Genomic DNA, 15,504 nt, shown 5'->3' on the forward strand with positions numbered 1-15,504 from the left:
TAGCATGTTATTAAAAACCTAATTATATGGCAAAGTTTTCATTTCAGCAGCTCTGTTTCTTGCTGGGTATGGCTGTATGCCTTGATGGTAAAATCTGCTTGTTCAAAAGGTTCTACTGCAAGACTAATCATGTGGAACAGCAATTTCTTATTGGCTTAGTAATTTCTAAATAACTGCAGTCTGAGGGGGGATCCTTTGGAGAACTGGTAGCAACTTTTGATTTCTGTGTTTAATTGCACTTCTGTCCTTTTCAGAGGAGAAGTGATGGTAAGCACAGGCAGTTTTGAGGCTAACCTAATCCTGGCTGATTACTGGTTAAAAGTGGCAGTGTTTGCATCTGTGGCAACATGTGACACAAGTACATTACAACAATGATAACACTTTGGAATACACTTTGAGACATTCTGATGCCAGTGAAGGGTACTACATGAATGCAAGTCAATGTTCTTTGTTTGATAATTTCTTGTATCAATCCTTTATGAGCATTATCTAATTAACTATACCTGGATCATGCTGTTTAACAATTTAATGTTTTCTCCATAGCTGATGCCAATCAAATGTTGTGCTACTTTCTGGGTCACTTGCTGAGTCATTCCCTGAAGTATACCACTATCAGTCTGCAGAAAAAGCTGCATATACATTAAAAACCTGAAGTAGAGGAAGAAAGAAAGAAATAGTGAGTTTTTAAATTCGCTTAATATTAAGTTTCCTCGTCATAATTCAAAACTACACTTGGTGTTGAGACAAAACATAACAGATATTGTTAGTAACAGGTAATACAGAGGTTTTAGAAACTGAGAATAATCATTACTAGGGAAAATGTACAGTGCAAATATTTGAGAACGAAGACAGACAAATCGCCAGGTCATGATGGTCTAAATCCAAGTATCTTAATGGAAGTGGCAGCATAGAGAGTGGATTCATTGTTTATAGCATTCCAAAATTCCCTGGATGTGAGAAAGGTTACAGTGGATTGGAGAAGTACTTGTGTAACACCCTTATTCAAAAAGGAGGAAGACAAGAAGTGGGAAAACTATAGACAATTGAGTTTAATAAGTATGGTTGGGAAACTGTTAGAATCCATTGTTAAGAAGGTTATAAAAGCACTTTGGAAAGTCAAAACACAATGTACCATGGTTTTATGAAGGGTAAATCATATTTGACTAATTTGCCTAGAGTTTTTTCGAAGATGTAACAAGAAAGGTGAATAATGGAGATCCTGTAGATGTAATATATCTGGACTTCAGGAGGCATTGGATGTTACACAAAAGGCTAATACACAAGGTTAAGATCACACATGGTTAGGGATAATTTGTTAGTGGTGCTGTTACATGATGAGTATGGGGAGCTGTTGAAAAGACCCAGGGAAGGGTGTGCTTTGTTCAACCTCACTTTTGAGTTCTCCTCCATCCCCCATCCCCCACCCCAACTTTATGCTACCAACGTCACTCCCCACAGGTGTCCCTTCATGATTCCTCTTCATTCAGGCCTCACATACAACCCCAGACCCCCAGCTGTGTGGGCAGCTGCCACACCTCAATTTGGGGAACCGCCTTCCCCATTTGGACTGAAATGAAGATATAATGCTCAGACAGAGTTAGGCTCCCCAATAATGAGTATTAGCAGACAGCCCCTCCCTTGAAATGAAAAATGAGAAATTAAGGAAGCAAAAAGAACTATTGGAGATGAATCCTGTGGTCTGAATACTCTAGTTTAGACAAGAATTAAAAAAAACTTTCATAACATTAAATCAATTTGAGTGATTTGTGATAGTCTAATTCTTTCAGAATTAATTAGTTAATAAATATCAAGCAATTTTGTGACCTTAATCTTCACTGATAAATATAACTTTTAAAAATGTAATTTAACAGTCAAGTTGCATCATTCAAATCTAGGTGATGATAAATATGACTCAAATAAGAATTTAATTCAAAATTGTTAATAAGTGCATTGAAAAGAGTATCAAGAAAATGTAACATCCAAAGTCAGCATGATGCACACAAACTATACTCTAACGTTAGCAATTAGCTGTTCTGTCTTTCAACACTGAGAAACTTTAAAGCATTTGCTTATTTGTTGTGGAATCCTAAGCCATTACTCTCGACAAGTAACGAAGAAGAATAGAAGAGTTTTATTTTTGAAGCAGAATGTAAGTTAGCTTCTACTTAACTGCTCATTTTTCAGAAGATAATATTGGCATCGGTAGAAGAGTGGCAAGATCTTATCCAACATGTGCACTACTGCTTTAAGATGTTTTGATTGCACAAGTACACCCAGCAAAGGTATTCCTTCAGAGCAGAACTTGTCAATGCTAAAAGATATTTTAAAACATGAGCAGATTCAGACAATCATAACATGGACTTTATATCTTTAATTAAAACCTGTAAGCATTTAAGCTGCCAGCTGAACTGCTTTATGGGCTATAGCATGCAACAATTAATAGAGGATTCCAGGAGAGAATGCCATGAAATATGTTAACATATTGCCATGGAGATGAAGGCTATGGCACTATATTTTTCCCTGTCACACTAAAATATAAAGATGAGTTACTTGCCATTTGAACGTGTCTCAATTATGACTATTAATTTCCATCTTTCACAGTATGGAAATGTATAAAAGGATGCTACAGCTACATCTTTCCAAATGTAGCTGACTCATGGTTTAGAAAACAACACTATTTAACTAAGAACCAAGTAATAAAATAGAGATGCAGGGCAAGGTTTTGTGTTGTACCCTGCATTTGGGAGCTGTAGATCACAGTGACCACTTCTACAGTAAGCTTTGGTTGCTTGAAGAACTCCTGTTCAGAGTTGATAATCTGCAGTCTGAGCTTCAAACCAGAGTGCTGTGTTTCAGGAGACAGTCACACCCCTCAGAATAATTACCTCAAATTTAGTCAGTGGTAAGGGACAGAAGGATGCGTCAACAAGGAGTCCAGGAGGTCGTGCTGAAGAGGCCCGAGTCCTTGAGCTTGTCTAACAGATTTAAGACTTTTGGTCCTTAAATGGACGAGAGAAGGGACTGTAGGGAAGATGTGCAAATTGATCATAGCACCATGGTACAGAGAACCATTCAAGAGTGTTGTCACCTCGAGGTGGTATAGTGGCACAGTGGTTAACACTGCTGCCTTATAGCACTAGGGACCCAGGTTCAATTCCTATCTTGGTGACTGTCTGTATGGAGTTCGCACATTCTCCCCATGTCTGCATGGGTTTCTTCCAGATGCTCCAGTCTCCTCCCACAATCCAAAGATGCGCAGGTCAGGTGAACTAGCCATGCTAAATTGCCCACACTGTTCAGGGCAACTAAATTAGTTGCGTTAGTCAGAGGTAAGTACAGGGTAGGGGAATGAGTTTGGGTGGATTACCCTTTGGAGGGTCAGTGTGGAATTGTTGGGCCAAATGGCCTGTTTCCAGAGTGTACGGATTCTATGAAGTGGGGAGAAAAGAGAAATGATGTCGTAATTGGGGATAGTATAGTTTGGGGTATAGTTCCCATTTCTATGTGGCCAAGATTGAGAGTCTTGAGTGCTGCCTGCCTGGTGCTCAGGTTAAGAATGTCTCATCTGGGCTGCAGAGGAACAGAGTCAAAGGGGAAGATCCAGTCGCTATGGTCCACATAGGTACCAATAATATGACAGAAAGAGGAAAGAGACTAATCATTGACATTTCGAAGAATGAGAGGTGATCTCATTGAAACATAAGATTTTTAAGGGGGTTGACAGGATAAATGCTGAAAAAATGTTTCCCTGCATTGGAGAGTTTAGGACCAGCAAGTATAGTCTCAGAATAAAAGGGTGCCACTTTATGACTGAGATGAGAAAGAATTTCTTCCCTCAAAGAGTTAAGTGTCTTTGGAACTCCTTGCCACAGAGAGCTGTGGGGCACAGTACTTGCGAATATCTAAGGCTGAGATAGGCTGATTCTTGATCAATGGGGAAAATCAAGGGTTATGGAGAAAGGACAGGAAAGTGGACATGAGGAATGTTGAATCAGCCATGATCCTATTGAATTGTTCAGCAGACCTGAGGGGCTGAACAGCCTGCTCCTGTTCCTATTTCTTACGGTCTTTATTTACATGTTCTAAAAAGCTGTATAGTAAGAATTATTGCCCTGATTGACATATATACGTGGACAGGCACATGGAGAGCAGTGAGTTGAGGGGTGCGTCGGTTAACTTACTATTTTTTACATTAGGATTAAACCTCGGCACAACGTTGTGGGTCAAAGGGCCTGTTCTGTGCTGTACTTTTCTATATACTATTTATTGGATACTGTATACAATGCGAGAGGATAGTATCATATCCAGTTTTAACAGCATCCATGATCAACATCTTGCTGCCCAGATTCACACATGTAGAGTTTCAAACTCTAGCACAGATTCTTGCCTTTGGAGTAGGAGCAGCAAGGCGAACAAAACTAAGGTGATGGTCATCAGTGACTTTCACTCCATTTTAAGGTCAGAATTTAGCATGTCAGCTGGGAAGTGTAAATTACTTAGCACCATCTTCGTATTCGTACACTTAAGCAGTGTCCATAATCTAGTATAACCTGGACAACATTTGGGCTTGGGCTGATTTGTGACAAGTTATATTTGTGCTCCACAGGTACCAAGCAATGACTTGAAAATATATTGTTATTCCTTTACTGTTGCTAGGTCATATTCCTGAATCTCCCTTCCTTTACAGCACTGTTCAACAATATCCTTTGGGGAAGAAAATGTGCCATCCTTACAATGCTTGGCAGTATTTGACTCCAGACCACAGCAAAGTGTTTGATTCTTAACTGCCCTCAGGGTAATAACGAAGGACACAGCAAATTCTGGTCTAGCCAGAGAGGCCCAAATCCCACAAACAAATGTTCTATGTTCTATGTTCTAAACATCAACTTGCTGTGGTTCAAAAAAAAACAACTTACCATCAGCTCTGAAGGACCTATTAAGAATTGTTAATAAATGCTAAACCTTATCCCATGGAAAGAAAATAGAAACTCTGCACACATAATTCCCCAATGTCAAACAACGTGACAGCATTATTGGCAAAAGAAAATAACTGAAGACAAGTTCAGCGTTGTTGTATTACATAACCCAAAGGTGAAGCAGGAGACCTGGAAGACTTCAAAAGGAACTGTTTCTTGACCGCCCCCTTTTGATTGATATAGGGGTTGGATTTGCTGGAAAATTATTCAATTAAACCTGTTGGACTATAATCTGGTGTTGTGTGATTTTTAACTTAGTGCAACCCAGTCCAACACCAGCATCTCCGAATCATTATTCAAAAACGTTAACACTTATTTACAGTAACCTCTTTTTTTCCCAAAGATGCATAGCTAGTTTTACTCTTGAACATGACATACACTATTCACATCATACCTGTGACCTATTGATGTCATTGATAATGCAAGATAACAACCAATAGGAATGCCAGCTTTCACAGCTTTAGAAAGAGGATGGAAGTTAGGCGACTCATTCAATTCAGGCGCAGTAAAAGAGCTGTTAAATGGTGACTGATCCTGGGTACTGCAGGGTTGATTATTGCACAACTTCAGCCTAACAACCAATTCCCATGCCCAGTGATTAAATAATGCCTCAGGAGTCTGATTCAGGCGAACAACATTAGCCAAATATGACACCTATAATTAAAAGATCAAAAGTGTTAATATGTAGTAGCAATACAATTCAAATGTTTAATTAGCACAAGATTGTTACCAAGCAAAAGTTTGGCTCACTGCATTACAAATGACTGAAGTATATGGCAAAGTTTTAATATCGTTATGTTAAGAATAATATGGTGACACTTCTTCATTTTATTTAAAAGAATTTCTTGATCCTCAATAATGTCAATATAAAAGACTTTGCACAAATGTCCCAAGGTGCCTAGTAATACAAATGTCAGTTTTTAACCATTTTAATTCATTCCATTTGATATCAAGTTGGCTGAGTGCATTTGATACAGAAACATCAATGGGGCGCTAACACCATCCTAGATGTTGTGCAGAAGACTCCAAAACTAGTTGTGCTAGTAGCCATGATATTCCAGTATAACTACAAAAAACAGGCTGTTAGTGTGGGAGTTGCTCATGTACAACCAGTCCACAAACAAAAGGACAAATTCAACCACTCTCTGTTCACTTCACTCTGTCTAATCTCAAGTATCAGCAAAATGACAAAACGTGTAATTGACTATTATAATCCATGATTTCCAGGATTGTTATGGAAATATTAACATTTATTCATGAGCACAGATAAAAATTTGAAATTTGGAAACCAGGTTTAAACCCAGCTGAACTCTGCAATTACAAACTGCAGAGCAGGAACAAACAGCATTCATGCAGCCTGGTCTTGGACAACCAACTTCCTGTCAAAATCAGACAGGCCTTGAACTGCCTGACCAGGTGCTAACTGTTTCAGAGAGAATTGTTCTTTCTACGTGCAGTGAACCTGCTTTGTTAGAAGAATGTTATGCAGACTTGGTGGCACCCAGTTTAAGGCCACGCTTTGCGATCTACAAATATGGAAGATAATCATTTCATTGAATCCTCTTGCTCCTGCCCATGTTAGTATTGGACACAGGCCACAATATCTTCAAGAGCATGAAGAGGGAGATAAAAGGTGCAGCTTTGAGCCTCAGCATTCTGCTTTTGCGTCCTCAATGACAGCATCTCCAAAGAGCACTTTTGACTGGCAGCCGAGTTACACTGCATGCATCTATTTCAGTCTTAGCACTTGGCTCACAAAGCACCCTGTGTTGTTGCATTCTTTAATGCTGACATCCATATACAGAGGAACCTCAATTATCCGAATACCAATTATCTGAATGAGATCTCGAGGTCCCGATAGAAACATTACATCAAAGGTGCGTTTCCAACAGTGATCGCGTCTTTTGTTTACAGTGATTAAACAGGCACCATCTTCAAATGACTGACCTCCCGCCCTCTCTCTCCACACTTTTCCTGGAGGTCTACAGAGGGGTGTACTCTTCATCTCCGAAACCACCTCCCCCCCCAGATAATCTCTTCAACATTGTCCTGTACAGGGCAATCACGGAATGAATCAAAAAGTTGCAGTAAAACAGTGTGTGTGTGTGTGTGTGTGTGCGTGCGTGCGTGCGTGCGTGTGTGCGTGTGCTATTTAGAGACTTACCGTACAAAGGCAGCTGTAGCAGCAGCAGCCTTGTTGTTGGTGTACAGTCCGGCTGCCCCAGAGAGGGGGTGGGGGTGGTATTGGACGGGGTTCTGGGGGCGGGCGGAAGCTTGTGGGCTTTGTGCTGGGGCGTTATTGGACCGGGTTGGGGGGTGGGCAGTGTTGGATGGGGTTCTGGGAGCAGTGTTGGGGGTGGGGGCTCGCGCGCTGTGTGCTGGGGTCAGGGGGCTGTGTTGGAGGGTGGACGGTGTTGGAAGGGGTTTGGCGGGTGGGGTCTCATGCGCTGTGATGCTGCCTTATCTCCTGAACAGGGAGCAGACTTTAAAAACTCCGAGCCCCAGAGGAAAAGCATTTAAATCGATTAAGCAAATATTTGATTATTCAAACGAAATAGTGCCGCCCATCTTGTTCAGATAATCGAGGTTCCCCTGTACTTATTTTGAAATAATATGCAAATTAATAAAACTGCATTTCTCACATCTGAAGGCATTACAGTCAGCATATGCAATCACTTCTTTATTTAGGCATTTTATTTGATAACTTTTATAATAAAAATATGCAAAAATATTCTGGAATATTTCACACATTCTATTTCATAACATTGTTCAGCTAGTGGGATTCTTGCATGTGTTACCTGTTTTATGCTTTCAGAAATGAATCCACTGTAAGGCTTATCAGTGAGGTACTTCTGATATACTTCCAGAACCATCAATGCTACTTCTGTGTGAAGGGAAGCATCAAGTGCAAGGGTTGATTGCTATAAAGTAAAACAAAATAGTACTTCAGAGATATTACTCTGTGTCAAAACACCTTAATCTGCATAACAGTTTTAAAATTTTCAGGTAAAATGTTTCTTTAATGCTCTAACAAAATTACTTTTCATTACTTTTTGTAATTGTGTCCTATTTTTGGAGTATACTTTGAATTAGTATACTTTTTATTCCCAGAAAGGTCCCTTGTAATTCTATTTTAGTGCAGTTTGGATCCAATATACCCAGGACCAGATTGCCTATATCCTAGGGTCTTAAAGGAAGTGGCAGCAGAAATAATCCGTAATTTAAAATATTCCAAAATTGCCAGAAAGGTTCCAGTATATTGAAAAAATGCTAATGCAACACATTTATTCAAAAGGGAGGGAAGCAGAAAGTAGGAAACCGCAGACCAGTTATTTAATATGTCATGGTAAATTGTTAGAATTCATTATTATGGAAGTAATAACAGGACATTTAGAAAGTCAAAATACAATCCATCAGAATTAGCATGGTTTTATGAAGGATAAATCATAATGACTAAGTTGCTTTAAAGATATAATAAGCAATATGGATAATGTGGATCCTGTGGATTTGTATATCTGGACTTCTAGAAGGCATTCGATCATGTGCCACATAGAAGATTGATACAATAAGATAAGATCACATGCAGTTGGAAGCAATTTATTACCTTTGATACAGCATCAGCTAACGAACAGAAGGCAGAGAGTGAGATAAATGGGTCTTTTTTCCATTTGGTAAGATGTAACTACTGGGGTGTCACACGGTTCAATCCTTGGGCCCAAACTATGTACAATCTATATTAATGATTTTGTTGCAGGGATAGATTTGTAGATGACACTAAAATAGGTGGGAAAATAAGGTGCAATGAAGAAATAAGAAATTTACAAATGGATATGGATAGGTTTAGGGAATGGGCCAAAATTTGGCAGATGAAGTCTAAAGTGGATAAGTGTGAGGTTATCCATTTTTATTGGAAGAATAGAAAGGCAATTTATTGTCCAAAGAGAGACAAACTCCAGCGAGTTTCAGTGCAGACAGATCTGAATGTCCTTATGCATGAATTGCAGAAAACAGGTAGTTCTCCGATAATGCTGTAGTTGCATTCCAGCGAAATCTCACTTAATACAAAATTAAGTAATATAAATAATGGGGCCTATGGGAAAAGTGGGGCTGGGGCAGACAAGCAAAAAATATCACTTACGATAGCTTAAAAATCACCCAAAAGTCTAGCGCAAAGTGTAGTACAGCCTGAATGAAGGTTGAAGTCATATTTATTAATTAAACAAAAGTAAACATAACATAGTACATTTAAAAAATGTAAGAAAACTCTTCTCTTCAGTACCTCTCACACAAAGCTGCTCTGATGGCAGCTGACATTGGCGCATGCACAGAATGGCATGACGACCAATGCTAACATCAAACATGCGCAGAATGGCGCAGACACTTCAGCACATGTTCAGTACAGCACGAAGGCTGGAACTGATGTTGTGCATGTGTGGAACAGCATGGACACTGGTGTATGTGCAGAACGGCACAAAGATTTAGGCATGGACATTGGCGCATTTGCAGAATGAAGCGTGCGAATCAATCCCTTATCATCTCTGTTGGGAAAGTGTTAGAATCAATTATCAAGGAAGCAATATCAGGACATTTGGAAAGTCAAAACACTAAACATCAGAATCAGCATGATTTTAGAAAGGCAAATCATGTTTGACTAATTTGCAAGAGTTCTTCGGAGATGTAACCAGCAAAGTGCATAATGGGGATCCTATAGATGTAATATATCTGGACTTCCAGAAGGCATTTGATAAGGTGCCACACAAAAAGTTAATTCAGAAGGTTGGATCCTATGGGATTAGGGGTAATTTATTAGCTTGGATAGGTGATTGGCTGATTGACAGAAGATAGAGTGTCAGGATAAATAGGATACTTTCTGGATGGCAACAAGTAATTAGTTGGTTGCCACAGGGTTCGGTCCTTGGGCTCCAGCTGTTTACAATCTACATAATGACTTAGATACAGGGATAAAAGGCTCAATAGCCAGATTTGTGGATAACGCAAAAATATGTGGGATGGTAAATTGCAATGAAGAAATAAGAACCTTACAAATGGATATAGATAGGTTAGGAGAGTGAGTCAAAATGTGGCAGATGGGGTTGAATGTGGATAAGTGTGAGGGCATACATTTAGGTCAGAAAAATGGAACAGTGACCTATTATCTAAATGGAGGGATACTTTGGAGTACTAAATTTCAGAGAGATCTCGGTATCCTCATTCATGAGTCACAGAAAACTAGCATGCAGGTACAGCAGATAAATAAAGCGAATGGAATGTTGGCTTTTATAGTTAAAGGTAAGGAAGTATTGTTGCAACTATACAGGCATTGGTGAGACCACCTTGGAGTATTGTGCACAATTTTGGTCCCCTTATTTAAGGAAAGATAGAGGCATTGGAAGTAGTTTAGAACTAGATTGATTCCAGAGATGAGGGGTTTGTCATATGAAAAGAGATTGAAGTGTTTAGGCCTATACTCTGTAGAATTCAGAAGAATGAGGGGTGATCAAACTGAGTTATTCAAGATGATAAAAGGTGTGGATGAAATAGATGAGGAGTGGATGCTTCCTCTTGTGGGGCATTCTAGGATGAGAGGTCAGAGTCTTAGGATAAAGGGGAGCAAATTTAAACAGAGTTGAGGAGGAACTACTTTTTCCAAAGGGTTGTGAATTTGCGGAATTTGCCATCCCAAAGTATGCTAGATGCTGGATCAGTGAGTAGATTTAAGGAGGGGATGACAGATTTTTAATTGATATGGGTTATGGGGAGAAGGCAGAAAAATGGAGATGAGGAGCATATCGGCCTTGGTTGAATTGCTGAACAGACTTGATGGGCCAAATGGTCTAATTCTGCTCCTCTATCTTCTGAACTTATGAAACTCTGAGTTTAGGAGGATGCTTTGTTATGTGGGGCAATCTAGAATGAGATGTCATAGTCTTAGGATAAGGGAGTTTTAAAACAGAGATGAGTAGAAATTACTTTGATGCTGGGACAGGAGTAAATTTGAGGAGGAGATAGACTTTTACTTCGTAATGGGTTGAAGGGTTATGAATGGTGGGCAGGAGAGTGGATTTGAGACTGAATTGAGATCAGCCATGATTGTATCAAATGGTGGAGCAGGCTGAACTGCTGACTCCTGCATCTAGTTCTCATATTCTAATGTTAATGCTGCCTTTTCTTAGAATACAAGTAGTATAGAAGTAGCTGAGAGTAATTCATTAGATGCAATTTGCTTGAGTTTTTCATCTAGAAAAATAGTATTAGGGCTCATGGAATAGGAAACAAAATAGAGTAGATATTTAAGAATTGGTGCGTGGAGTCCGAGGAGATAGGGGAAGTACTAAATGAATATTTTTCGTCAGTATTCACACTTGAAAAAGACAATGTTGTTGAGGAGAATACTGAGACACAGGCTACTAGTTTTGACAGGATTGAGGTTCACAAAGAGGTGGTGTTAGAAATTCTGGGAAGTACGAAAATAGATAAGTCTCCTGGGCCGGGTGGGATTTATCCTAGGATTCTCTGGGATGCCAGGGAGGAGATTGTAGAGCCTTTGGCTTTGAGCTTTATGTCGTCATTGTGTACACAAATAGTGCCAGAAAACTGGGGGATAGCAAATGTTGCCCCCTTGTTCAAGGAGGCAAGTAGAGACAACCCTGGTAATTACAAACAAGTGAGCCTTACTTCAGGTGTGGGTTAAGTATTGGAAAAGGTTATGAGATAGGATTTATAATCATCTAGAAAGGAATAAGTTATTTAGGGATAGTCAACACAGTTTTGTGAAGAGTAGGTCGTGCCTTACAAACCTTATTGAGTTCTTTGAGATGGTGACCAAACAGGTGGATGAGGTAAAGCGGCTAATGTGGTGTATACAGATTTCAGTAAGGCATTAGATAAGGCTCACCACAGTAGGTTATTGTACAAAATATGGAGGCATGGGATTGAGGATGAATTAGTGATTTGGATTAGAAATTGGCTAGCTGAAAGAAGACAGAGGGTGGTGGTTGATGGGAAATGTTCATCCTTGAGTTCAGTTACTAGTGGTGTACCACAAGGATCTGTTTTGGGCTGCTGCTGTTTGTCATTTTCACAAATGACCTGGATACGAACATAGAAGGATGGATTAGTAAATCTGCAAATGACAATAAGGTCGGTGGAGTTGTCGATAGTGCTGAATAATGTTGGAGGTTACAGAGGGACATAGATAAGCTGCAGAGCTGTGCTGAGAGGTTGCAAATGAAGTTTAATGCAGAAAGGTGTGAGATGATTCACTTTGGAAGCAGCAACAGGAATAAAAACTACTAGGCCAATGGTGAGATTCTTGGTAGTGTAGATGAGCAGAGAGATCTCGGTGTCCACGTACCTGAATACTGCCACCCAGGTTGATAGGGTTGTTAAGAAGGCATATGGTGTGTTTATTTTTATTGGCAGAGGGATTGAGTTTCGAAATCACAAGGTCATGCTGCAGCTGTACAAAATTCTGGTGCGCCTACACTTGGAGTATTGCTTACAATTCTAGTCACCACATAATAGGAAGGATGTGGAAGCTTTGGAAAGGGTTCAGAGGAGATTTACTAGGATGTATGGAGGGAAGGCCGTACGAGGAAAGGCTGAGGGACCTGAGGCTATTTTCATTAGAGAGAAGAAGGTTGAGAGGTGAATTAATTCAGACATATAAGATAATCAGAGGGTTAGATAGGGCGGACAGTCAGAGCCTTTTTCCTTGGATGGTGATGGCTAGCACAATGGGACATCGCTTCAAATTGAGAGACAGATGTCAGAGGTAGTATCGTTACTCAGAGGAGTAGTAGGGTCATGGAATGCAATGCCTGCAATAGTAGTAGGCTCATCAACTTTAAGGGCATTTAAATGGTCATTGGATAAACATATGGATGAAAATGGAATAGTTTTGGATAGGTAGGGTCCAGATTTGCCTACCACCTAGATGGATAAGGGCAGCAGATCCATGAGAGCACCATCACTTGCACGTTCCCTTCCAGGACTCCTGCCCACACCTGCTGCACATCTTATGACTAGAGTGTCATATGTCGAGAGTGTTATGCTCCTAGGAATGACGATAACCAACAATCTGTCCTGGTCCTCCCATGTAGATGCGATAGTCAAAAAGGCAGAACAATACCTCTTCTTCCTTAGGAGGCTTAGGAAATTCAGCATGTCCATAAGGACTCTCACCAACTTTTACAGATGCACGACAGAAGACATTCTATCTGGGTGCATCACGGCTTGGTATGGCAACTGCTCTGCTCAGGATCGTAAGAAACTACCGAAAGGTATCTATGCAACCCAGACATCACACAAGGAGAAAGTGAGGACTGCAGATGCTGGAGACCAGAGGTGAAAAGTGTGGTGCTGGAAAAGCGCAGCAGGCCAGGCAGCATCCAAGGAGTAGGATTCTCCTGCTTCTCGGAAGCTGCCTGGCCTGCTGCGCTTTTCCAGCACCACACTTTTCAAGACCATCACACAAGCCAACCTCCCATCCATTGACTCAATCCACACTTCTCGATGCCACGGAAAGACAGCCAACATCATCAAAGTTAAAAAGCACACAACACCAGGTTATAGTCCAACAGGTTGATCAACCACCTGATGAAGGAACAGCGCTCCAAGATTTACTGCTTCCAAATAAACCTGTTGGACTATTACCTGGTGTTGTGTGAATTTTAACTTTGTACACCCCAGTCCAACACCAGCACCTCCAAATCATAACATCATCAAAGACCCCCTCCCACCCAGTTATACTTTCTTCCAACTTCTTCAGTCAGGCAGAAGATACAGAAGCTTAATTCCCTGTGACCTGCCTGCACTGCATGTAAAACAAAAATTTCACTGTACTTAGGTACATGTGACAACAATAAATCAAATCACATCAAAACAACTATCTGGGAACTGGAAGATCTGGACCATTATTTTGAGGCATGTTATATGATTTTAAACATAACTGAAAATCTCATGTCAAAACTAATCTTTACTGTCTCTGAAATGGACATTTTATTCTCCCATAATGAATCTAAAACTATTCTCCACTTTTGATGGCCTGTTTTCTCTTCCCCTTCTCAACAATGTAACCTGCTGCGTTTTTCCAGCGCCACTATTTTTGAACCACCTGTGATACCTGTAGTATAGTAGTTTACCCATAATTAGCATAATCCTCGTCATCTACAAGTACCTTGCTTTGCTTTAATCTTTAAGCAAACAAGACTGACAGAATGCAAAGCAGGTCAAATTGACTGTCTTCATTGCACCACTTTAGCAAATTAATGTTCACCCCAAAACAGACTAACTTAAAACAACTGCATCAGATTACTTACATTAAGTAATGTAACAAATATACATTAAGTAATATTTAACCAATGCCAATGTACCAGAGAAAGACTTGCATTTATATAGCACTTTGCATTTCCTCTAGATGTCTGAAAGCACTTTCTAGCCAATTAAGCATTTGAAGTGCAGTCATTGTTATAAAGTAGTAAAGCATGTGCTCTTAATGGCAAGCTCAGCTTTACATCTGTAAAGATGCATCCAAGTTACAACTCTAATTGATAAAGTACAGTCTAATGTGAAATTTTTCCAAACTAAATAATAGTCAGTTCTTCTATAACAAGATGGTAGTGTTCTCCTACAACCCCATATTATAGAAAATTGGCACTTTAGAAACAGCGCTTAAAGTGTTGGTGATGTAATCGCATTGCAGCCAACAGGTTTTAAAACTTTGCGCTCTAAAAACAGCATCCTCAATTCGTCAATGGCTTTACAGCAAATCTGCATTGATGAAGCATGTGTTATAACAAAATGACCTGTCATTGAACACCATGACTCCAGACTGTGACTCATTTCAACTGTTGTTTCAGGTATTAATCCAATTTAAACAATCTCTACTGTGGCTCTGGCTGCGTTACATGTACTAGATAATATAAAGTCACTTTAAACAAAAAAAATTCAAGATTCTCAGCATTAAGAACCAATGATAAAGTTTTGGTAAATGGTTAGCAAAATGTAACTTTTGCCCTTTTTAATTTCAATAACCTACCTGCTCATCAAGACCCCAGTTCAGTCCTTCAAGTATGATGCAAGCCAACTTGTTCTGCACAGTGGATAAACTGTAGTTCAGAAGCCACTCACGAACTATATCAATTTCAGTTGAAGTGATTTTCCATAAGTGCAGGGGAAGTTCTTTAAATAGGTATAGAGAAACCTACAACAAAAACTTTGATGAGTTTCTTTCCTCCAAAAGAACAAAAATGCTTCCAGTATTGTCTCTAAGACCAACATTAGATTGTAGATTTTGTAAGTTCACATCTGCTTCCTTGTCTAAATTTCTAATTTGTGCCCAGATTGCACAAAGCTATTCAACGATGTGCAGATCATAAAGTCTGCTTTGTTACACTTCTCCGATATTCTCAACCCCATTCTGATTGCTTCATGCTTAATCATCAAATTGCTATTATAGTTTTATAGGGTCTTAGAAATGACAATTTCATGCTGCATTTTGAATTTATTCTATTCTTGAACTTATCTC

General features: G+C 39.7%; 1 protein-coding gene across 4 annotated transcripts in view; it reads right to left on the reverse strand.

Annotated features, from left to right (window-relative positions):
• The window catches only part of epg5 (ectopic P-granules autophagy protein 5 homolog (C. elegans)), a 147,783-nt gene that overhangs the window by 78,196 nt on the left and 54,083 nt on the right, over positions 1-15,504 (reverse strand). For 3 of the 4 annotated variants that reach the window (XM_072571781.1, XM_072571774.1, XM_072571791.1), the window contains exons 14-18: positions 15,016-15,180; positions 7,775-7,897; positions 5,371-5,630; positions 2,171-2,311; positions 504-648 (exon numbers count right to left, since the gene is read on the reverse strand). In XM_072571781.1, the coding sequence (XP_072427882.1) occupies positions 504-648; positions 2,171-2,311; positions 5,371-5,630; positions 7,775-7,897; positions 15,016-15,180 (834 nt within the window). The remainder of the gene's footprint in view (positions 1-503; positions 649-2,170; positions 2,312-5,370; positions 5,631-7,774; positions 7,898-15,015; positions 15,181-15,504) is intronic. The other variant, XM_072571786.1, reaches the window with a different exon arrangement.

This window comes from Chiloscyllium punctatum, chromosome 1 (assembly GCF_047496795.1).
Source record: "Chiloscyllium punctatum isolate Juve2018m chromosome 1, sChiPun1.3, whole genome shotgun sequence".
NCBI lineage: Eukaryota > Metazoa > Chordata > Chondrichthyes > Orectolobiformes > Hemiscylliidae > Chiloscyllium > Chiloscyllium punctatum.